General features: G+C 41.1%; 2 protein-coding genes across 6 annotated transcripts in view; both read right to left on the bottom strand.

Annotated features, from left to right (window-relative positions):
• Positions 1-16,578, bottom strand: part of LOC120475426 (uncharacterized) — a 37,724-nt gene extending 21,146 nt beyond the window's left edge. For 2 of the 5 annotated variants that reach the window (XM_089129074.1, XM_089129072.1), the window contains exons 1-3: positions 16,482-16,578; positions 14,747-16,212; positions 11,279-12,932 (exon numbers count right to left, since the gene is read on the bottom strand). In XM_089129074.1, coding sequence (XP_088985200.1) covers positions 11,279-12,932; positions 14,747-14,816 — 1,724 coding nt within the window. In that variant the 5' untranslated portion in view covers positions 14,817-16,212; positions 16,482-16,578. Of the gene's footprint in view, positions 1-3,273; positions 4,946-5,212; positions 5,310-11,278; positions 12,933-14,553; positions 14,637-14,746; positions 16,213-16,481 lie in introns of those variants that run through there. The other 3 variants (XM_089129075.1, XM_089129071.1, XM_089129076.1) reach the window with 3 other exon arrangements.
• The window catches only part of LOC120475482 (uncharacterized), a 40,259-nt gene continuing 30,902 nt past the window's right edge, over positions 16,482-25,838 (bottom strand). Inside the window, exons 2-3 of the mRNA XM_089129137.1 lie at positions 22,221-23,511; positions 16,482-16,578 (exon numbers count right to left, since the gene is read on the bottom strand). Of these exons, the coding sequence (XP_088985263.1) occupies positions 16,512-16,578; positions 22,221-23,511 (1,358 nt within the window). The 3' untranslated portion in view covers positions 16,482-16,511. The remainder of the gene's footprint in view (positions 16,579-22,220; positions 23,512-25,838) is intronic.

Below are 25,838 nucleotides of genomic sequence, written 5' to 3' on the forward strand. Positions count from 1 at the left end.
TCTCTGTATGTTCATTTTAGGCAACAATACAACGAAATATTATAAAACACCACTCTGCTTCTTTTCGATTTCATTTCAATACATTTTAAACATTCTAAAGCACATAAATGTGGTTCAGGCAACGCATAGCCTATTGATTATCACTGCATGCATGCAAGTTAACGTCATATTAATGACAAAACTAAATATAAAACAACCCTGCCTCTTTTCGTTTAAATTTAAAAATATTAAACATATTCCAGGCAATATGTAACGTAATGTATTGCATATCGCATTGGTACAAATTAGGGATGAGCGAGTACAGCATTATCTGTATCTGTATCTGTATAACCATATGAATTATCTGTATCTGTATCTGTACTCGGACTGGGCGGGGCCTAAACCCGGAAGTGGGTCGGGTAGTCTTGAAATGGGCGGTGCTTTAACCGGTATGTTATTTTAAGCATGCAATTGATATGGGTTGATCAGAAATTGTTATATTTATTGCTGATAAGAAAACTATTTACATGACAGCATCAGCATTGAGCTTCAGATCAATGGTTTTGATCACGATAACAAACGAACTACAGAACAAGTTTTGCAACAATGAATACAACACAAGTGGCTGCAAATATAAAGTAAAATGTAACGAACACGAGTTTTCATCTCAACTAGGGCTGGGTGATATGGACCAATAGTCATATCCCAATATATTTAGGCTGAATTTCAATATACAAAATATATCCCGATATTTTTTCTGCAAAGTGAGAGCAAATGTTCAGTCAAAGCCAAATATGACATGTCACAAGCAGTTTTATTGAAACATGAACATTTGCAAAATCAAATGAATAAATAATTAACAGGTTTCTTCACCTTAGGGCTGCATGATTATGACAAAAATCTTAATTGCAGATTATTCCCTTGGAATTGTAATTGTGATTTATTAATTGGTTTATTTATTTTGTCAATACAACGTTGGTATGAGCCATTACATTCATTTAAAAAATATAAAAAATAACACAAAGAAAAATAGGGGCATTAAGGGGTTAATATAGACATGGCAGTTACCTTGGTGAATAGACAATACTGTTAATGAAACATTGAAACTGCTCCTGGTGAATAGAATTAAAATCATACCTGCTTTGTTTTTATTTCGTGTTATTTACAACGTAACAGTGTTGCATGCTCGTTGTTTCTTTTGCACTTTATGTACAGTGAGGCGATCCAGCGCGCGCCGCCGCATTTGCGCGTGCAATTGAGTGTGCGCTACGACTAACTTTACAGTATAACGGCTGACAGGACAAAGTCCGTTTTGCTGAGGTAAAAGACTTTATTTCATGTTATAACATAACATGCTTTAATCAAGCACGCAAAGTGGAAAAGGAGTGACTGGGGCGCGGTGAGCAGTGCAGAGAGCTCTGGGTCAGCACTAAGCAGCTTGCTTGGAGCAAGGCGTGCAGCGCAAACTCTAATTACATATCACATTTAAAATATATATTCTTTATATTGATATATCGCTCAGCCCTAATTTCAACATTACTTTCTTTTTTTTCTTTTTTATCCGAGCACAGATATTGACTCGTATTACTCGTATAATATTTGTACTCGACAAAAGTGCTTTATCCGTACCGGATACTCGTTTCAGCCGAGTATCCGGCTCAACTCTAGTACAAATGCTGTAATAACAACATTACAGATGATCTTGTAATAGAATAAAAAAAAAATGACAACTGTCTCTTTTTGTTGAATTTCAGTTTTATCAATAATAGCCATTATAAAAGTATACGTAAAAGGTACAAAATACAGTAAAGCTTAAATAATATCAAGAAACAATTCAGTCAGTCAAATATACAAATTCAGCGCTCAAAGATATGAAACTTCACGTAGCCTGAATTCTGCCAAAACTATTGGCCAGGAAACGAATTATAGATTCACGAGACCAAAGATCACCTGTTAGGTTTATACAAGACGAACTATATCTCATGTTTAACCACTACAGAGACGTCCGAGTCAGCGGCAAACATCAGGATGACTAGCCGAGGAAAGGCTGTTCCAGGCGGGGGACACGAGCGCGAGCGTCCGGTGATCGCTTGGAATGGATCTCAGTCAAATGATCAAAAATCTAGAAATAAACCACTGATTTGAGCTTTAAAAAACTACTTTCTCGCCTGAAAAAGTCTTAAAACTACATTTCGTGACACAATAACAGTAGAATTATATTTCAACTGTGCTTCTAATGCCCTTGTAGCACGCGCGAGTGACGATACTCCGTCCACCAATCACCGTTCTGCAGTGAGTCTAGCTCCACCTTTTAGTACCCTTTCACTGTGCTAGGTACCCTAACGAAAGGGTACCCAAAAAATGGTACGGTACGGTTCGGCTTTTTGGTACTATTCACAACTTTTGACAGTGGAAACGCAAATAATTGCGTACCGAACCGAACTGTACCGTACCGTACCACTCAGTGGAAACGAGCCATTATATAAGTTGTGTATTTAGGATATGTTGTTTTGTTTTTGGTATTGTTTTGGTTTTGGTGAGGGAGAAGGGGTTCCCATTCTTTTGTTTTCTTATATTTCTTTATATAAAAAAATTGTAATTGAGTGTTATGATAATGTTTAGGGAAGCAGCAACAATTGTTTTGTTTTAGTTTTTCATGTTAATGGTAACCGGGGTGGGTTCAAATAAGATAGACTTCTACCCACTCTGTTTCGAGCAATAGATGGAATTATTTGTTAAAGTTGATGAATTTAATGGCTTGTATATGTGGCCGTTCAAACGTTACGTCAGGAAATAAGACACAGCCATAACATCTAAAGAAACTGGTTCTTTCACTCCTGACCCTCAAATGAGACACAGCGTTAATGTAGATTTTTTGTTCAGAAGAAAAACAGTTTTAGAAAAACATCCTAATTAATAAGTGAAATTGGCTAAACAAAATTAACTATCAAACTGACTCTAATGAGTGCAGAAAACAAAGTAATAAGAGTCTTACAAAACAAAACGACCAGAAAATGTGTGTTTTTTTTAATGATAATCTCAGAAACAAATAAAATGAGTGCCAAAAACAACGGTAGTGGCCCGTATGTGGCTAATGAAAGAAATAAAACAGCATACATGAGAAATCTGCACATTTCACCAAATGATACATTACAATCCACAGTTTGACCCCTTCTGTTCAAATCAAACAGTAATTACACTCAAGAAAACAGTACACATTTGATCAAAGGTACAAATATTCTAAATAAATTATACACATAAACACTTTAGGAGAAGAAAATGATAAAAACTCACTCTTATTGAGACTTTGAAGCACAGAAAAAGCTCACGAAGTGGCTGGTGCACGTGCAATATCACGTACGGGTATTCCATTTAAATATGTTCCATTGATATATGAAATAAACAGTGTTATTTAACCTTTCAACAACTTTTTATAAGATATTACAGGTTAACTCACGCTCAATCTTCCCCAACGTCTCTGAATTTCCTTTCCCAACAGAAGATCTCTCACGTGCAGGAACAATCATATCAATCGTAAGCAGCTAAATCAACCATACACTCGACACTACCACACGACTGTTATCACTTATCAGCACAGATTCACAAGTCAATATTAAACTGGAAATGTTCTCTAATAGTTTAATCGACTATTTCTCCCTCCGTGTGACTTAAACTACGCTCTTTCAGTCTGACGCGCTCTCTCTCATCTGCGCATGCGCACACTCTTAGGGGACAGCGCGAGTCAAAACAAACATAAGGGCAAATCACCAGGGAAATTAATTAAATATCAGGCTTTTCCTGCCCTGGTTGTATATAGATTAACCAAAATGCTTATTATTGCCTTGTCATGTGTAATTATATATTGCTCAAAATAAATAAATAAACAAACAAGTGTACAATGGCCTTAAGATGGGGCACTCAGTCTAAAAATGCTGGGTTGTTTTAACCCAAATTTGGGTCAAATATTGTTTTATGGCATCAGATCTACCCTATCACCTAATTATACATCATTCACCTTCTACCTCATCTTATTTATTCTCTCAGGTAAGGTAAAGTAGGTCGAATTCTACAAAAGATAATAAGTATTCAAAATTCATACTCACAGTCTAGTAGAAAGAACCCTCCGTGGCTAAGATTTTGATAGCAAGCAGAGACTCGTTATTATATATGTAGTTTTATTATATAAAAAGTTTTTCAAAGTTTCCAAACAAGTTAACAAGTTTTAGTTCAATAGCAGCAGTTCACAAGTTCCACCAGCAGGTGTCAGGTTTGGATCATCAAACAATGGAGAGACGGGCCCAGCTTCCAGCGTCTAACATCAACACAAATTAATTAATCATCTTATAAAAAGCTTAATCCTTCATTGTCTTCCTTCTTCGTGTGCGGCCTCTCAAAATCCTTCTCCTTTTGGTCTGGAACACAACACTAGGGTAATACTTGCTTTTCCTTACTATATGCACGCATAATAATACTGATTACATTTTACTTATCCATTTCATCAATAAAACATTTCTTTCAAACATGGCTCTCTGTGTATTTTTTTATAAACCCAATAAACGTTTTTTTTTTACAACATGTTTCTGTGTATTTTTAAAACCCAATAAACATTTTTATTACAACATGTTGTTTCTGTGTATTTTTTATACACAGAAACAAAAGATCCATGAAAGTATATCTTGCATTTACATGGAAGAGTAGAAGTGGAAGAAAACTAGATTTTATCATGAAAATAGAGTTAAAAGTGTATATCAGATTCATGTCTCTCTTAAAAGAGTTATGGCCTTATCACAGTTCACAGTTAAATGATCTTTCTTCAGAATGAGAAGATGTGATTTCAGAGTGAAAGCCTGAGCCGCTTCTTCCCAGAGTGAATCTTCAGACTTGATTTACATTGGTTTTCCCGTCACTCATCTGGAGACATATTTATATGCTTCTGTTTTTCCTTTCTTGTTCACGTCCATCAGGTCTAAAAGAAACATTAAATAAAGTGAGATTTCAAATGAGAGACATGTAAAAAGAAAAGTGTATCCAAAAGTCAAGATCACTGATGAGTTCAATAGTCATTTCAATCCCATCAAATCTGGTGCACAACTGCGGTTCACAACTATAATCTATTTTAATGATGATTTGTGTTATAAGTCACTAGTTTGGTCATGAAACAATGTAAATCTGGTGAGCAGAAGCATGTTCTTCAGCAATATGAATGAATGAGGAATGAAGAATGAACACCAACCTCTTGGTTCTTCAGTATCTTCAGTGTGTTTCATTCGGCAGGTTCTGGATCACTGTCGATCTCTCTGTCCTCTCCTTCCAGACGCTTTCTGGTAGTTCTGCCAAAAATGATAATATGTATGATAAATATTTCAAGAACTCCTGTGCAGAACAAATGAATGACGATGACAACAGATGAGTTGCGGGAAAACGTCTCGGTTACGGATATAACCCTCGTTCCCTGAGTAGGGAACGGAGACGTTACGTCAGAAGTGACGGAGAATGGGGGTTTCGCATAGAAAGCCAATCCTCTTCGAGTATTTAAAAACGAGCCAATGGCATGAAAATGCCTTGGGGCTGCGGAATTAGCATAGCGTATCTCCGCCCCACGCAGTGGGTATAAAAGGAGGAAGTGAACGCAACCGCAGTATGTCTTTGCTGAGGAGCCAAGGCTGAACTCCGGCGTCTACCCAGTGATACAGCAGAAGTGGCAGGGAGACGTAACGTCTCCGTTCCCTACTCAGGGAACGAGGGTTACATCCGTAACCGAGACGTTCCCTTTCGTAGTCACTTCGAGTAACGTCAGAAGTGACGGAGAATGGGGGTCAGTGCCATAACGCCATCTTCAAGCTGTCTTCCAGTGCCCTGCGAAAGTCTGAACCCCTGAACCTCATTTTTTTTTTTAACAGGGATCCTACTTTGACACAGGATTACCAAGGTACACTGGGAAACATATCCCGGGAGGGACATGCAACCAGATGCCTACCAAAGGGAGGACTTACGAATACTCATATGGCCGCAAGGAACACATATGGAATCACTGGAGCACCAACCGCAGGTGGCTACTGGAATTTAACTCCAGGGGTGGCAGATGGCTTGCCAAGGGAAGACACATGCTCAGAGAGGCTTACAGTGGAAAATACACATGAGACAGTTACCATGGGGAACCGTGCACATGGAGGCACCTAGCCAGCATCCAGAGCAACAGCAGTGGTGCCCGCATCGTCGGTGCTGGAGGACTCAAGGCTTCAACGGAAGACACTGAGGAATATCGCACTTATCCAATCCGAGGAGTGGAATGGCGAGCAAGCGAAGACACCTGAGCGGGTCCAGTACTGGCGGAAGCGAGTACGTGAGAGGACATCGGCTCAATTCGCAGATTATAGAATCTTGCGAAGGTGTTTGGTGTCGCCCAGCCTGCAGCACTCCAAATGTCTGTTAGCGAGGCGCCGTGCGCTAGAGCTCAAGAGGAGGCCACACTCCGAGTGGAATGGGCCGTCATACCAAGAGGGCACGGATGGCCTTGCTGCTGGTAAGACAAAGCAATGGCGTCCACTATCCAGTGAGACAGCCGTTGCTTTGAGAGAGCCCTTCCCTTCTGGCTCCCCCCATGACAGACAAAGAGCTGGTCTGAGGTCCTGAAACACCGCGTTCTGTCAACGTAGGTGTGGAGAGCACGTACCGGACAGAGCAGTGCCAAGGCTGGGTCTGCCTCCTCCAGGGGCAGCGCTTGCAGGTTCACCACCTGGTCCCGGAAGGGAGTGGTGGGAACCTTGGGCACGTATCCAGCCCGGGGTCTCAGGATCACGTGAGAGTAAGCCGGTCCGAACTCCAGGCGCGCTTCGTCAACTGAGAATGTGTGAAGGTCCCCCACCCTCTTGATGGAGGCCAGTGCAACCAGGAGTGCTGTCTTCATGGACAGAAACTTTAACTCTACCGATTGCTAAGGCTCAAAGGGAGGCCTTTGCAGAGCACATAGAACTACTAAGAGGTCCCAAGAGGGTACGAGGGGAGGACGAGGCGGATGTAGCCTCCTCGCTCCCCTCAGGAACCTGATGACCAGGTCGTGCTTCCCTAAGGACTTACCTTCTACTGCTTCATGAGAGGCGGCAATGGCCGCGACGTAAACCTTAAGGGTGGAGGGCGACAGCCTGCGCTCCAACCCTTCTTGCAGGAAGGAAAGCACGACACCGATCGAACATCTCCGGCGGTCTTCTCCGCGAGAAGAGCACCAGCTGACGAAGAGGTTCCACTTCAACGCGTAAAGGTGTCTCGTGGACGACGCTCTAGCGGAAGTGATGGTTGCCGCCACCGCAGGTGGCAGCGAACTCAAACTTGCCTCGTCCTGTCCAGGAGCCACACGTGCAGCCTCCAGAGATCGGGACGAGGGTGCCACAGAGTGCCCCGTCTCTGAGTGAGTAGATCTTGTCTCAGAGGAATAGGCCAAGGAGGTGCTGTCGCGAGGAGCATGAGTTCGGAAAACCACGTCTTGGTGGGCCAATAGGGGGCTACCAGCAAAACCTGCTCCTCGTCCTCCTTGATCTTGTACAACACCCGTGCAATAAGGCTCACTGGGGGAAACGCATACTTGCGTGGGCCCAGCGGCCAGCGCTGCGCCAGTGCATCTGTGCCGAGCGTACCCTCGGTCAGGGAATTAAACTGGGCGCAGTGGGATGAGTCCCGGGAGGCGAACAGATCTATCTGTGCCTCCCCGAACTGATCCCAAATCAGCTGGACCGTCTGGGGATGGAGTCGCCATTCGCCGGAGATAGGGCGGACCTGTAACAGCTCGTCGGCTGCCAGGTTCCGGTCTCCTGGAATGTATACTGCACGAAGGGACCTCAGGTGCTTCTGACTCCATAACAAGAGGTGGCGGGCGAGCTGCGACAACCGGCGTGAGCGTAGACCCCCCTACTAACAGCAGCTCGAGGCAATTGATGTGCATGAGGCGCTGGGGTCCTGTCCAGGAACCCACGGCTGCATGCCCATTGCACATGGCACCCCAACCCGTGGTAGATGCATCCGTGGAGACAACGAGATGCCTGGAAACTCGCTGAAGAGGGACACCGGCCCGTAAAAAGCTGAGGTTCGACCACGGGAAGAAGGTTCGGCGGTCACTGGAGTCACTGGAACTCGGAGCGAGCCGCGATGCCATGCCCACCTCGGGACTCGATCGCGAAGCCACAGCTGAAGCGGTCTCATATGAAGCAAACCGAGCGGCGTTGCCGCGGCCGCGGATGCCATATGCCCCAGGAGCCTCTGAAACAGTTTCAGTGGAACCGCACTCTTGCCCTCGAACTGTCGAAGACAAGTCAGCAGTGAGTGCGCGGACATGGCGACCGAGTCTATCTCCATGCCGAGAAAAGAGATCCTCTCCACGGGGCAAAGTTTGCTCTTTTCCCGGTTGCCCCGAAGGCCCAGACGGGCTAGGTGCCGGAGCACCAGGTCTCTGTGTTCGCAAACCTGTTCTCGAGAGTGTGCCAGTATCAGCCAATCGTCGAGATAGTTCAGGATGCGAACCCCGTGTTCGCGAAGGGGAACAAGGGCTGCCTCGACGATCTTCGTGAAGACGCGAGGGGACAGAGCTAACCCGAATGGGAGAACCGTGTACTGATATGCCTGGCCCTCGAAAGCAAACCGAAGAAACAGTCTGTGTCGAGGCAAAATGGAGACATGAAAGTACGCGTCCTTCAGGTCGATCGCTGCAAACCAAACCTGAAGCCGAACGCATTCGAAAATGCGTTTGGCTGTGAGCATTTTGAACGGTAGTCGATGGAGAGCACGGTTCAAAATGCGCAGATCCAGGATCGGTCGTAACCTACCGGTCTTCTTGGGGACAATGAAGTAGGGGCTGTAAAACCCGGACCTCATCTCGGCTGGAGGGACCGTCTCGATTGCACCCTTCGCCAGCAGATAATTCGGGCCTGGGAGGAGTTCGGTGAGGCCATGGAGAAGGACTATCGGCTGGCCTCGAAGATTCTGGCAAACTGTCCGGCGCCTCAGGAGAGGAAAACAGTCCCCTACCAATGCTGTTTACAGTAGGGGTGGGCAGCTGTTGACCTCGACTGGGGATGTCGTCGGACGGTGGAAGGAATACTTCGAGGACCTCCTCAATCCCGCCGTCACGTCTTCCATTGAGGAAGCAGAGGCTGAGGGCTCAGGGGTGGACTCGTACATCACCGTAGCTGAGGTCACCGAGGTAGTCAAGAAACTCCTCGGTGGAAAGGCACCGGGGGTGGATGAGATCCGCCCCGAATACCTCAAGTCTCTGGATGCTGTGGGGCTGTCTTGGTTGACACGCCTCTGCAGCATCGCGTGGCGGTCGGGGACAGTGCCTCTGGGATGGCAGACCGGGGTGGTGGTTCCTCTTTTTAAGAAGGGGGACCGGAGGGGGTGTTCCAACCATAGGGGGATCACACTTCTCAGCCTCCCTGGGAAAGTCTATGCCAGGGTACTGGAGAGGAGAATACGGCCGATAGTGGAACCTCGGATTCAGACAAAAGGAGACAAAAACTAAGACAAAGGAGAACATGAGACTGAGAAAACAAACTAAAAGTCCATGAAAATGAAACAATTAGTTCATGCGTTCATTACATCCAGGCTAGATTATTGTAATGCTCTACTGGGGGGGTTGCCCTGCACGCTTAATAAACAAACTCCAGCTAGTTCAAAACACAGAGTTCTTACCAGAACCAGGAAGTATGACAATTTTAGCCCGGTTCTGTCAACCCTGCATTGGCTTCCGTATACATTTTTTAAATATTGCTGATTACATACAAAGATCAGTGTTTTCACAGGAGGACGTTTTTTAAAGTTTGCGTAGAGAGAACTTAAGAGTTTTTGTTAAAAAAGTGTCATGTTAGCTGCCACTAAGTATTATAATGTAAGTAAGTAACTAATTGTAAGTAAGTAACTAATGATCTTTGCGACAGAAGAGAATTACTAGCTGGATCTTTAGCTGGAAAATAACTTTATTCTAGAGCTGCCATTAAGCCAAAACAATCTGTTACTTTATATGTGTTTGATCTATATTGTTAAAGGTGCCATCTGACATTTAAAATCAAATCATATTCCATATTCCATACCAGAAGGGGGCAGTATACCTCCAGAAAATGAGTTGTGCCGCGGCCACGCGCACTCTCATGTCTTCAAACACAAGCGAGCGCTGTTTTGCGCTCTCCCCTACCCTTGCGCATGTTATTCAAATCATTTGACACGATAGTAAAAGGTTGGCAGTTTCACGTGGAGCATTTGGAGATTTTTAGAGATCAGAGACTCATTGAACAACATCTCAACACTAAATGATGAAGACCGTCTCATAGACGCCTGTCTCAAAAACAAGCTGGTGCATTTCGACGATATGGGAAAATAAAAGCCTGGGCAATTATTTGAAGTTTATGTTATTCGTTTTGTTCATATTACACTTTTATTGTTAGTTTGAATTAATTTGACAGACAGCATTGGCTGATGTTGATCAAGCTAGCGCCATTCCCAGATAGCAAACTGACATTGAATCAACGTGGAAATATGACATCGAAACAACGTTGATCTGACATTGTTTTGCTCATCGAATTAACGTTGAACCAATGTCAGACGCGTCATTCTTTCAAAACTAACGGAAAATCAACTTGAAATCAACGCGTTGTTTCAACGTTATGAAAGCAAACCAATTTTCGATTTTCATTTAGCTTTGAAGAATGCCGCATCTGACGTTGGTTCAACGTTAATTCGATGAGCAAAATCAACGTTGTTTCAATGTCACGAGAGACGTCGTTTCCATATTGATTCAATGTCAGTTTGCTGTCTGGGTTCAGAGCTGCCAACTCTAACGAATTCACCGTGAGACACACGCAATTGACACTTAGCAAGCAGGTTAGTTAAGCTCTCAGATTCTGTCAATTTTATTACGCAATTCAAACAATAAATAACGTTTTGGCGCTTGTACATGTTACACCACAGATCCCTAGCGCACGTGAAGCGATCATCTCTATTAGCTAATGGAAAAAGAACACGAACTCTGTTGAAAGATACAGTATACTACAACTTACCAAAATGTATTCCTCATGCATAAGGTCGACCAATCATTTTTTGAACTCTTCCCTGAACTGAAATGTAGTAGACTCGAAAGTGGCATGTATGGTTACGCAAAAGTCATGATGTCATGTTGTTATAGATACAGTAATAACGTTAAGTCAACGGCGTTCATAAACACGCTGAAAAGCGATTATGCGTGTTGATAGCACGCCAAAAATGGAAATACAAATTAGCGTGACATACACACGCTACTTCATGAAGATGAACTACTTACTGTGATCGCAGACTCTGTTGATGTGGTTTCTCCACTGTATGGATCTTCATGTGTCGCTTCAGGTGAGTTTTAAAATAGAAAACCTTTCCGCACTGATCACACGTGTGTGAGTTCTCTGCACTGTGGATCTTCTCATGTGCTTTCAGATTTATTAACTGACTGAATCTCTGGTTACAGTGTGAACACTTGTAAGGTTTTTCTTCAGTGTGGATCTTCTCATGTCTTTTCAGATATGATGAGTAATTGAATCTCTTGTCACAGTGTGAACACTTGTAAGGTTTTTCTTCAGTGTGGATCCTCTCATGTCTTTTCAGATATGATGAGTAATTGAATCTCTTGTCACAGTTTGAACACTTGTAAGGTTTTTCTTCAGTGTGGATCTTCTCATGTCTTTTCAGATATGATGAGTCACTGAATATCTTGTCACAGTTTGAACACTTGTAAGGTTTTTCTCCAGTGTGGATCTTCTCATGTGTTTTCAGACTTGATGACAGTCTGAATCTCTGGTCACAGTTTGAACACTTGTAAGGTTTTTCTCCAGTGTGGATCCTCTCATGTCTTTTTAGATGTGATGAGTTACTGAATCTCTTGTCACAGTGTGAACACTTGTAAGGTTTTTCTCCAGTGTGGATCCTCTCATGTGTTTTCAGAGATGATGACTCGCTGAATCTCTTGTCACAATTTGAACACTTGTAAGGTTTTTCTCCAGTGTGGATCTTCTCATGTGTTTTCAGATGTGATGAGAGACTGAATCTCTTGTCACAGTGTGAACACTTGTAAGGTTTTTCTCCAGTGTGGATCTTCTCATGTGTTTTCAGATGTGATGAGAGACTGAATCTCTTGTCACAGTGTGAACACTTGTAAGGTTTTTCTCCAGTGTGGATCATCTCGTGTGTTTTCAGATGTTGTGACTGATTGAATCTCTTGTCACAGTGTGAACACTTGTAAGGTTTTTCTCCAGTGTGAATTCTCTGGTGCCGTTTTAAATCTTTCCCTGTTGCAAAAGTCTTCTCACACTCAAAGCACATGTACTCTCTCACACCAGTGTGTGTTTTCTGATGTACTTTTAAATATGGCAGCAGTGAAAAACTCTTTCCACACACAGAACATGAATGCGGCTTCTCCTTTGTATGAACTGCCAGGTGTGTCTTCAGGTCTGATGCCCTAAAAAATGTTTTGTCACACTGTTCACATGTGTACGGCTTTTCTCCGGTGTGGATCATCATGTGAATCTTAAGATGTTGTTTTTTTGTGAAGCTCGACCCACACTGATCGCATGAGAACGGCTTCTCGCCAGTGTGGGTCCTCATGTGAAGCTTAAGATGTTCTTTGCTTGAGAAACTATTTGCACACTGAGTGCAGGTGAAAGATTTCTCGGCTCTTCTTTTCTTCAAAAATGTCTGTTTAGTCTTTGAGGGACTCAAGGGTTTTCCTCCAGGTTGGACATGATGTTCCTCCTCCACTTCTCTCAGTTCTTCTCTCTCCTCCTTCACTTCTCTCAGTTCTTCTCTCTCCTCCTTCACTTCTCTCAGTTCTTCTCTCTCCTCCTTCACTTCTCTCAGTTCTTCTCTCTCCTCCTTCACTTCTCTCAGTTCTTCACTCTCCTCTTTCACTTCTCTCAGTTCTTCTCTCTCCTCCTTCACTTCCATCAGGTCTGAAATGAAAAGAAATAAAATGGCAGCAGGACTCAAACTTCAGACTGATCTCATGAAGTAGCGTGTGTATGCCACGGCAATTCATATTTCCATTTTTGGCGTGCTATCAAGACGCATAATCGCCTTTCAGCGTGTTTATGAACGCCGTTGACTTAACGTTATATAAATATATGACTTACCTCAATCCCATCCCTAAACTTAACCGTCACTGGGGTTAATGGCATTTATGACTAGAGATTTGACTGCGTGTACAGACACGCGGAATGACGCGTGTCTGTACGCGGATAGCTCAAAATGCGTAGAGATAACACGCCACCTGACTCGAAAGTGGCGTGTATGTTTACGCAAAAGTCATGATGTCATGTTGCAAACTTTGACTTTTGTCTCGACATTCAGTAACAGTTCTCACTCCAAACATCTCTCAGGACTGAATGAACGCCACATATTCTCCTCAGGCTCGCTGCTGCTGCACTAAATGTGTATTTCAGGAGGACGACGCCATCGCTCTGAATGAGCCGCGGTGGCAGATTACGCAATAGAGAGAATAAAACGGACACCTTTCAAAGTCTGTGATTGTAGCGATTCTTAGCAGTCAAAGGCAACTAATACACCCCAAATTTTACGACTGCAGCAGAAACGGCAGCGGTAAAAGTATTATTCTGGATGCGAATTTCTGACTCAGTGTTATATTACTCTGTAGGTATTCTGATTACCATTGTTGGTATTATCAAAGATGGATCCATGTATTCATCTTATTTTACCTTGAAGGTATTTGATTACCATTGTTGGTATTATTATAATTGTTACCCAAGATCATATGGTGTGTATTTAGGATATGTTGTGTTTTATCTTTGGTATTGTTTTGCTTTTGGTGAGGAAGAAGGGGTTCCCCATCTTTCCCTTCTTGTGTTTTCTTAAAAAAATTGTAATTGAGTGTTATGATAATGTTTAAGGAAGCAGCTATCATTGTTTTGTTTTTGTTTTTCCTGTTAATGGTAACCGGGGTGGGTTCAAATAAGATAGACTTCTTCCCACTCTGTTTCGAGCAATAGCTGGTATTATTTGTTAAAGTTGATGAATTTAATGGCTTGTATGTGGCCGTTCAAACGTTACGTCAGGAAATAAGACACAGCCATAACATCTAAAGAAACTGGTTCTTTTACTCCTGACTGAACCTCAAATGTGACACAGCGTTAATGTAGATTTTTTGTTCAGGAGAAAAACAGTTTTAGAAAAACATCCTAATTAATAAGTGAAATTGGCTAAACAAAATTAACTGTCAAACTGACTCTAATGAGTGCAGAAAACAAAGTAATAAGAGTCTTACAAAACAAAACGACTAGAAAATGTGTTTTTTTTACAATGATATAATCTCAGAAACAAATAAAATGAGTGCCAAAAACAACGGTATTTGCCCGTATGTGGCTAATGAAAGAAATAAAACAGCATACATGAGAAATCTGCACATTTCACCACATGATACATTACAATCCAGTTTGACCCCTTCTGTTCAAATCAAACAGTAATTACACTCAAGAAAACAGTATTCGATCACAGGTACAAATATCCTTCATAACTTAAACACAAACACTTAAGGAGAAGAAAATGATCAAAACTCACTCTTATTGAGACTTTGAAGCACACAGAAAAAGCTCACTAAGTGGCTGGTGCACGTGCAATATCACGTGTGGCTGTTCTCCCCTCTAACACGGCATAGAGAACAATATTTACTCAATGTTCCATTAATATATGAAATAATCAGTGTTATTTAACCTTTCAACAACTTTTTATAAGATATTACAGATTAACTCACGCTCAATCTTCCCCAACGTCTCTGAATTTCCTTTCCCCACAGAAGATCTCTCACGTGCAGGAATAATCATATCAATCGTAAGCAGCTAAATCAACCATACACTCGACACTACCACACGACTGTTATCAGCACAGATTCACAAGTCAATATTAAACTGGAAATGCTCACTCTTTAACAGTTTAATCGACTATTTCTCCCTCCGTGTGACTCTCAAACTACGCTCTTTCAGTCTGACGCGCTCTCTCTCATCTGCGCATGCGCACACTCTTAAAGGGGACAGCGCGAGCGGCTGAGTCAAAGCAAACATAAGGGCAAATAACCAGAGAAATTAATTAAATATCAGGCTATTCCTGCCCTGGTTGTATATAGATTAACCAAAATGCTTATTATTGCCTTGTCATGTGTATTGCTCGAAATAAATAAATAAACAAGTGTACAATGGCCTTAAAATGGGGCACTCAGTCTATAAAATGTTGGGTTGTTTTAACCCAAATTTGGGTCAAATATTGTTTTATGGCGTCAGATCTACCCTATCACCTAATTATACATCATTCACCTTCTACCTCATTTTATTTATTCTCTCAGGTAAGGTAAAGTAGGTCGAATTCTACAAAAGATAATAAGTATTCAAAATTCATACTCACAGTCAAGTAGAAAGAACCCTCCGTGGCTAAGATTTTGATAGCAAGCAGAGACTCGTTATTATATATGTAGTTTTATTATATAAAGTTTTTCAAAGATTCCAAACAAGTTAACAAGTTTTAGTTCAATAGCAGCAGTTCACAAGTTCCACCAGGTGTCAGGTTTGGATCATCAAACAATGGAGAGACGGACTCAGCTTCCAGTGTCTAACTTCAACACAAATTAATTAATCATCTTATAAAAAGCTTAATCCTTCATTGTCTTCCTTCTTCGTGCACGGCCTCTCAAAATCCTTCTCCTTTTGGTCTGGAACACAACACTAGGGTAATACTCGCTTTTCCTTACTATATGCACGCATAATAATACTGATTACATTTTACTTATCCATTTCATCAATAATTTTTTTATAAACCCAATAAACGTTTTTTTTTTTATAACATGTTTCTGTGTATTTTTAAAACCCAATAAACATTTTTATTACAACATGTTGTTTCTGTGTATTTTTTATACACGGAAACAAAAGACGCATGAAAGTATATCTTGCATTTACATGGAAGAGTAGAAGTGGAAGAAAACTAGATTTTATCATGAAAATAGAGTTAAAAGTGTATATCAGATTCATGTCTCTCTTAAAAGAGTTATGGCCTTATCACAGTTCACAGTTAAATGATCTTTCTTCAGAATGAGAAGATGTGATTTCACAGTGAAATCCTGAGCCGCTTCTTCCCAGAGTGAATCTTCAGACTTGATTTACATTGGTTTTCCCGTCACTCATCTGGAGACAGATTTTTCTGTTTTTCCTTTCTTTTTCATGTCCATCAGGTCTAAAAGAAACATTAAACAAAGTGAGATTTCAAATGAGAGACACATGTAAAAAGAAAAGTGTATCCAAAAGTCAAGATCACTGATGAGTTCATTAGTCATTTCAATCCCATCAAATCTGGTGCACAATTGCGGTTCACAACTATAATCTATTTTAATGATGATTTGTGTTATAAGTCACTAGTTTGGTCATGAAACAATGTAAATCTGGTGAGCAGAAGCATGTTCTTCAGCAATATGAATGAATGAGGAATGAAGAATGAACACCAACCTCTTGGTTCTTCAGTATCTTCAGTGTGTTTCATTCGGCAGGTTCTGGATCACTGTCGATCTCTCTGTCCTCTCCTTCCAGATGCTTTCTGGTAGTTCTGGCAAAAATTATAATATGCATGATAAATATTTCAAGAACTCCTGTGCAGAACAAATGAATGACGATGACAACAGATGAGTGGCGGGAAAAATAAGACAAACTGAGAAAACAAACTAAAAGTGCCTGAAAATGTAACTAACAGCAACAAAGCCACAGTCGAAGCCACAGCAACAAACAATTTCTCCTCAATTGTTTAATAATCAAAACCAACTTAAATGAACTAGAGCTGCAACAACTAATTATGTCAGAAATAGAAAGATGATTTACATTCATCTGTTTTACTCATGATGTCGGTGGGACAAAGTATGGCAGCATGTTTCCTTCACAGTTGTGTAAATAATGTAAATTAGGGAGTCAATAATGAGAAATGTTGTCATAATTATGACTTACTATCTTATAATAATTAGAAACTTTCTAGTAATAATTTAACATTACATTATTGGGAATGATTTGGAAATTATTATCCGATTATATCAGGAAGGATTTATCATCACTGATTAGGGCTGCAACTCACGATTATTTTGATAATCGATTAATCAGACGATTATTTTTTCGATTAATCGATTAATCGGATAAAAAATTCTATTTAATTTTTCTGCTTATTATAAATCAGGGTTGTGGCGAGCAGGACGAGGCCTAGATGATCTGATAATCACTCCTTTGTGTGTTAAACACAATCTACTTAATACAGACAACTTCATTATAAAGAAAAACAACAAATAAAAAAATATATATGACCATAACCTATGACAACAATGCTATTATAAACTAGATTAGTGGATAACTCGGCAAAACTTAGCATAGAAAAATCACAAGTGCACAATAATTGTATAAAATTGAACATTTAAAGTTCCTTGGTGGGGAAGAAATAAGAGACAATAAGTGTCGCACTAAATCTGGTAAAACGTTACACATTGCTCTTTGTATTGTTGTAAAATAAATTCATGAAAACAACGTAAAAATCAGATGCACAGCTGTTTAGTAAGGCAGCAACATATAATAGAAAGGACAGAACAAGAAAGGCTATTAATAAGCTTTCATTGCGCAAAAGTATTATGACATGATTATGAACAGGTGTGGTAAAAGTTCTCAAAAGTTATACTCGAGTAAAAGTATAAATACCGAAATAAAAAATTACTCCAGTAAAAGTAGCAAGTCCTCCATTCAAACATCACTTGAGTAAAAGTACAAAAGAATCCGATTTAAAACGTACTTAAGTACCGAAAGTAAAAAGTAAATATTCAAATTAACTGTAAATATCAATAATTAAGCAGATCAATTGTTTTGGGAGTGATATGCAATATTTTATTTGAACAAATTATAAGATTAGATACTGCAATTAAGAATTTGTTAGCTAGCTGTTTACAAGGCACGTTTCCACATGAAATCACTTGGCTAACAATAGTAACATTAAAGCAACACTAAAGAATTTTTCCTCTGCGGTCGCCCTACAGGTTAGAAGCGGCATAGTCCGTTACTTCTGTCGTAAATAATTTAGCCTACCGCAGCCTACTGTCGCTGCGCTGTTTATCCAGCACCAGCTTTAGAGTGAACGTTGTCCAATTGTAACGCTTGCCGTGAAGTCAAATTTGTAGTTTTTTAATGTCTCATTCGAACTACAGAAACGCGTCCCGATCTGGCAAACTTATATAATGTGGTTCTAGCAGATATAGGACCACAAAGTGAAGGCTGAAATGGAAACATTTTAAGGTAAAAAAATATTCTTTAGAGCAGCTTTAACATCAACCCACCTCAATGTGTTTTGTCAGATTTGAGGGTGAAGTTTTGAATTTTTCCTTGACTTCAGTGAATACGAACATATCATTGATATATGGCCATGGGTGATCCCTGTCGGAAATCTTGGGATCATTGCTGACAGCGAGAGCTGTACCTTCACCTGTTTCTGCGGTCAATTTGAGCATATGCTGGCAAAGAGCTTGCGCATTCTTTTTTTTTTTCAAAAGTAAAACACGATTTTCGTTAGTTTGGAAAGCCAGTGTAATAAATACTTGGAGTGGGCATGGGGAAATGTATCAGAGTAAAAAGTAAACTTTGTCTTTAAAATTGTAGTGGAGTAAAAGTGAAAGTAGATGCAAATAAAACATACTCAAGTAAAGTACAGATCCCAAAAAAAAACTACTTAAGTAAATGTGGCATGGTGGACTATGCAACGCGATATCCCGGAGCACTACCGCTTCGCAACATTTCGGCAAAAAGTGTTGCGATTGCACTGTTTCAGTCAATCTCCCGGGTGGGAATCCCGAAAGAGATTCTCACCGATCAGGGCACAGCGTTTACGTCACGCACAATTCGCGAACTGTACGAATTAGTGGGCATTAAATCAATCCGGACCAGCGTCTATCACCCAAAAACAGACGGCTTGGTGGAACGATTTAATCGCACGTTAAAAGCCATGATTCGCAAATTCGTACGGGAAGATGCTAAAAATTGGGATAAGTGGTTAGAACCCCTCCCTTTCGCTGTACACGAGGTCCCCCAAGCCTCCATGGGGTTTTCCCCCTTCGAGCTTCTCTATGGGCGCCAGCCCCGAGGGGCACTGGACGTACTTAGGGAGGCTTGGGAGGACGGACCCTAGAATAGTAAAAATGAAATTCAATACGTCCTGGACCTGCGAACAAAACTCCACACTTTGGGGCGGCTCTCCATGGAGAATTTGTTGCGGGCGCAGGACAAACAAAGTCAGCTGTAAAACAGGGGGGCTAAACTATGTAAATTTGCACCGGGAGATAAAGTACTCGTATTACTTCCCACATCCAGCTCAAAATTACTCGCCAAGTGGCAAGGACCGTTTGTGGTTACACGGCGTGTTAATGATCTCAACTATGAGGTTGCTCGTTCAGACAGGGGTGGAACACATCAGATATACCACCTCAATCTCCTTAAAAAGTGGAGTGAGGTGGAGTCAGTGATGCTGGCGAGGAGGATCTTGGGCCAGAAGCGAATGTAAAAACCCAATCCTCCCCTTTGACCGCTTGCGGAGACCACCTCTCGCCATCCCAGATCACTGACATGAGACATCTGCAGGCGGAGTTCTCGGATGTGTTCTCGCCTCTCCCTGGTCGAACAAATCTCATCCAGGACCATGTTGAGACTGAGACGGGAGTGGTTGTGCGCAGCCGGCCATATAGGTTACCGGAACACAAAGAAAAAGTAGTTCAGGACGAATTAGCGGCGATGCTGGATATGGGAGTAAAAGAGGAATCCAACAATGACTGGGCGAGCCCGATAGTTTTAGTACCTAAAACGGATGGCTCCATCCGGTTCTGTGGATTACCGCAAGGTGAATGCCGTATCGAAATTCGATGCGCATCCAATGCCAAGGGTTGACGAGTTACTTGATCGGCTAGGCACGGCTTGCTTTTATTCGACACTGGATTTAACGAAGGGATATTGGCAGATCCCCTTATCTCCAATATCCAAAGAAAAGACCGCTTTCACGACGCCGTTCGGATTACACCAATTTGTCACGCTTCCGTTCGGGCTGTTTGGGGCACCCGCCACCTTTCAGCGGTTGATGGATAAAATTCTCCGGCCGCATGCTGCATATGCCGCAGCATACTTGGATGACATTATCACCTACAGTAATGACTGGCAGCGGCATATGCAGCATTTGCGAGTGGTCCTCAAGTCGCTGAGAAGGGCGGGGCTCACGGCTAACCCTAAGTGTGCAATTGGGCGCGTGGAGGATAGGTATCTGGCCTTCCACTTGGGTCATGGGCAGGTGAGTCCCCAAATTAACAAAACAGCAGCGGTTGCGACCTGTCCGAGACCCAAGACCAAAAAGGAGGTTAGACAGTTCCTGGGGCTAGCAGGATATTATAGAAGGTTTGTACTTAATTATTCAGACCTTGCTAGTCCGCTGACTGATCTGACTAAAAAGCACCAGACACCGTCCAGTGGACGGAGCAGTGTCAGCAGGCTTTAACCCAAATATAGGCTGCCCTGTGTGGTGGCCCGCTGTTACAGGCTCCTAACTTCTCCCTCCCTTTTTCTCTGCAGACAGAGGCATCAGACAAGGGGTTGGGCGCAGTCTTGACTCAGGAGATAGAGGGTGAGGAGCGGCCGGTGCTGTACATCAGTCGGAAGCTCTCTAAGAGAAAGACGATGTACAGCACCATTGAGAAATAGGCATTAGCCATTAAGTGGCCGTTCTCACTCTCCGCTACTATCTCCTGGGTCGAGAGTTTTCCCCCATCACTGGGGTTAATGGCATTTATGACTGTTCCCTTACCATCCTAGGAGAAAAAAAAGATCGCTCCCCAGATGTAGATCTACTTTTTGCTTCATTTCGTGCGGACATTTGACAGCGTGTACAGACACGCGGAATCACTCGGACATTAATGGCGTGGACATACACGGGGATAGCTCAAAATGCGTAGAGATAACACGCCACTTGACTCGAAAGTGGCGTGTATGTTTACACAAAAGTCATGATGTCATGTTGAACAGTGAATCATCTTGGAAAGAGTTTCATTGTGTTGACTGTCGTTACCGTACGCGACACGCTGTTTGAACACCGAATGGAGAATGACTGACAGCCGCAGTGGAGGGAAAAGCTTACATCAGCTTGAATTTAATGACTCAAATAAACATTTCTATTTCACATTATACTATAGTATGGCTTCATATAGAATAAAGTATATTTACGATTAACGTAGGTCAGCTATTTTGGTTTCAAAACGGCAAATTTCGGCGAAAGGTGAGCAATTTTCGTGTATGCGGCATATGGATAGCGGTTCCCTGATGCCCGCAAATTAGTTCAAACTCACGGAATCAAGAGCGCGCATGCGAGACGGAAGATAATGTGCTCCAAACCGTGTTGCGTGCACGCTGCAGGGTAGAGCGGCGAGGGAGAGAGACCTGCCTCATAAAGAGCATGTAAGATAGCGAGCATCATTATTGGCCTGTTTCAACCAAAATCACCAGTAAACAATCCCTGTGACGTAATCAGACCAACTAATCGATAACGACATTCGTTGACAACAATTTTCATAATCGATTATAATCGATTTTATCAATCAGTTGTTGCAGCCCTATCACTGATAAATGTGGAACAGTTAGTTAATGTGTTCATGACATCAAGGCTAGATTATTGTAATGCTCTACTGGGGGGTTGCCCTGCACGCTTAATAAACAAACTTCATATGACCATATATGACCAAGTATGACCATATTAACCCGGTTCTGTCAACCGTTTTTCTTTTTTCGTTTTTCAACGGTTTTAAAACAGTGTCGTGTTAGCGGCCACTAAGTTAATAACTAATGATCTCTGCAACGGAAGAGAATTATCTGGAACTTTATTCTTTACTCTGGAAAAAACTTTATTCTAGAGCTGCCATTAAGCCAAAACTATCTGTTACTTTAATTTAGTTTGATCTATATTGTTAAAAGCACTATATAAATAACAAGATGCTTTCTCATAATAACGACTTAACATCTCATAATGAGAAATGATCTCATAATAATTATATATTGTAACTCAAAATCTCATAATAATGTGAAAAATGTAAACAGATGGCAAGCAACCACCAAGATGACCTGTTGCTCATCGTGGCTGTTAGGAAACTAAATTACACAGAAGAGACTTTAATGCTCAGCACATAAAGATGAACTACTTACTGTGATCGCAGACTGTGTTGATGTGGTTTCTCCACTGTATGGATCTTCATGTGTCGCTTCAAGTGAGTTTTAGAATTGAAACCCATCCCGCACTGATCACACGTGTTTGAGTTCTCGGCGCTGTGGATCCTCTCATGTGCTTTCACAGATGATAACTGACTGAATCTCTTGTCGCACTGATCACACGAGTACGGTTTCTCTCCAGTGTGGATCCTCTCATGTCTTTTCAGATGTGATGAGTGAATGAATCTCTTATCACAGTGTGAACACTTGTAAGGTTTTTCTCCAGAGTGGATCTTCTCATGTGTTTTCAGAGATATTAACAGTCTGAATCTCTTGTCGCAGTGTGAACACTTGTATGGTTTTTCTCCAGTGTGGATCATCTCATGTGTTTTCAGAGATACTGACAGTCTGAATGTCTTGTCACAGTGTGAACACTTGTAAGGTTTTTCTCCAGTGTGAATTCTCTGATGCACTTTTAAACTACTTGCTTTAATAAACGTCTTCTCACACTCAAAGCACATGTACTCTCTCACACCAGTGTGAACTTTCTGATGTAGTGTTAAATATTGCAGCAGTGAAAAACTCTTTCCACACACAGAACATGAATATGGCTTCTCCTTCGTATGAACAGTCAGGTGTGTCTTCAGGTGTGATGCAGTAAGAAATGTTTTGTCACACTGATCACATGAGAACGGCTTCACTCCAGTGTGGCTCCTCATGTGACTCTTAAGGTGTGCTGATTGTGTGAATCTCTTTCCACATTGATCGCATGCGTACGGCTTTCCTCCAGTGTGGATCATCACGTGAAGATTAAGATGTGGTTTTTGTGTGAAGCTCGACCCACACTGATCACATGCGTATGGCTTCTCTCCAGTGTGGGTCCTCATGTGAAGCGTAAGACTTACTTTCTGTGAGAATCTCTTTTCACACTGATCGCATGTGTACGGCTTCTCTCCAGTGTGGATCCTCATGTGACTCTTAAGACTTTGTTTGTGTGAGAATCTCTTTTCACACTGATCACATGTGAACGGCTTTTCTCCGGTGTGGATCCTCATGTGAATCTTAAGGTATGATGATTGTGTGAAACTCTTCCCACATTGATCGCATGAGAACGGTTTCTCTCCAGTGTGAACTCTCATGTGAACCTCAAGATGTTCTTTGCGTGTGAAACTATTTCCACACTGAGTGCAGGTTGTAGATTTCTTGTCTCTTCTTTTATTTAAAATTGTCTGTTTATTCTTTGAGCGACGCAAGTGTTCTTCACTCTCCTCGTTCTCTTCCATCAGGTCTGAAGGGAAAAAAAATAAAAAAAAATACAAAGAAAAAAAATTTAAGTGCTATTAAATATGACCATTATACCATTTTTTTTATTGAGATTATGAATTTAATTATGAACTAAATAAAGTTAAATAAACGACAGAAAGAATGATCAGTTATCTGTATCTGACACAATTATATAAGTGCATCACCTAGGTATCGGTTATAATAATAAACAGTAACCAAAGTTACTGTAAGAGGAATAATTTCGGGTTGGGTATTGTTTGGGTTTTTATGATATCAGTGCCAAATCGAAACTTTTGAATGGGTACCATCTGACTTGATGTTGACAATCAATGTGAGCATTTTTCAAACCTTGCTTTACTGACCATTTTGAAAACCAAAACTTTTGTATCCATTTCATAGTTTACCTATTTATCTAAAAGTGATGAAGAGCTTGAATGTTTCTAACATGAATGTTCTCCAGCATCATGAATGAATGAAGAATAAACACCAACCTCTTTGTTCTTCAGGATCTTCAGTGTGTTTCATTCTGCAGGGTTCTGGATCACTCATGTTCTCACTGTCCTCTTTAATAAACTCAGTCTTTGCTCAACTTCACTTGTAGATGATGGGAATATTCCAGCATTTATAGGAGAATCGCAGTGGGCGGAGCTTCGCTGGTGATGTGACTGATGTGGGAGGGATTTCAATTTTGGTAAATTCTAGAGGGAGGAGCTGATCTGCCCAAATTAAAATATATCTGTCACTGAGTTTGTTTTATACTTATTGATAACAGAATATAAAAAATGTAATGAAATTATTCCAAATATAAATAATGGTAAGAAAAAGACAGATATAAATGTATAGTAGCCAACAAATCCCCAGTCTGCTGACACCAATGAAATGAGCTTTAAGTGTCCATTTACAGGAGATGTGAAGACATCATAATAAATGAGGTGAAAACAGGAACTATTGTCATGAAATAAAGAGTGTTTTCAGCAGATCTGTTAATATTGATGATCCTCAGACTATCAACACTCATTCAACAAGCCTTTCAGGATCATCAGCAGATCATCTCACTTTATTGTGTGTTTGCTGTTAGAAACACATTATTTGAGTCAGGATACATGATAAAAGCTTATAGTCATAAACTAAAAGTCATTAAACTGTGCAGAAACTGAAAGCAATCATACTACTTTTAAAAATAAAGAACACAATCAATATTATTCATGTATGGATTTGAAATGTCTCATGTGACTGATAGGCTCAATGTAAAGTATTTAGCAGTCTTTGTTCCAGTATATTTTAACAAAGTAGGCCAACATTTAATCCAAATGTGTTAAAAGAAATAAAATGGCAGCAGGACTCAAACTTTGACTTTTGTCTTGACATTCAGTAATTCTCACTCCAAACATCGAGACTATCACACAAACACACACTCGCTCAGGTCTGAATGAACGCCACATATTCTCCTCAGACTCGCTGCTGCTGCACTAAATGTGTATTTCAGGAGGAAGACGCCATCGCTCTGAATGAGGCGCGGTGGCAGATTACGCAATAGAGAGAATAAAACGGACACTTTTCAAAGTCTGTGATTGTAGCGATTCTTCCAAATTTTATGGCTGCAGCAGAAACGGCAGCGGTAAAAATATTATTCTGGATGCGAATTTCTGACTCAGTGTTATATTACCCTGAAGGTATTCTGATTACCATTGTTGGTATTATCATAGATGGATCCATGTATTCATAATCTATCTTATTTTACCTTGAAGGTATTTGATTACCATTGTTGGTATTATTATACTTGTTATCTAAGATCTTATATGGTGTGTATTTAGGATATGTTGTGTTTTGCTTTTGGTGAGGAGGAAGGGGTTCCCCTTCTTGTTTTTTCTTATATTTATTTATATAAAAAAATTGTAATTGAGTGTTATGATAATGTTTAAGGAAGCAGCTACCTTTTGTTTTTCCTGTTAATGGTAACCGGGGTGGGTTGAAATAAGACTTCTACCCACTCTGTTTCGAGCAATAGATGGAATTATTTGTTAAAGTTGATGAATTTAATGGCTTGTATATGTGGCCGTTCAAACGTTATGTCAGGAAATAAGACACAGCCATAACATCTAAAGAAACAGGTTCTTTTATTCCTGACTGAACCTAAAATGAGACACAGCCTTAATGTAGATTTTTGTTCAGGAGAAAAACAGTTTTAGAAAAACATCCTAAAAGTGAAATTGGCTAAACAAAATTAACTGTCAAACTGACTCTAATGAGTGCAGAAAACAAAGTAATAAGAGTCTTACAAAACAAAACGACTAGAAAATGTGTTTTTTTACAATGATAATCTCAGAAACA

Source organism: Pimephales promelas, chromosome 3, assembly GCF_988280905.1.
Source record: "Pimephales promelas chromosome 3, fPimPro1.hap1.1, whole genome shotgun sequence".
NCBI classification, from domain to species: domain Eukaryota; kingdom Metazoa; phylum Chordata; class Actinopteri; order Cypriniformes; family Leuciscidae; genus Pimephales; species Pimephales promelas.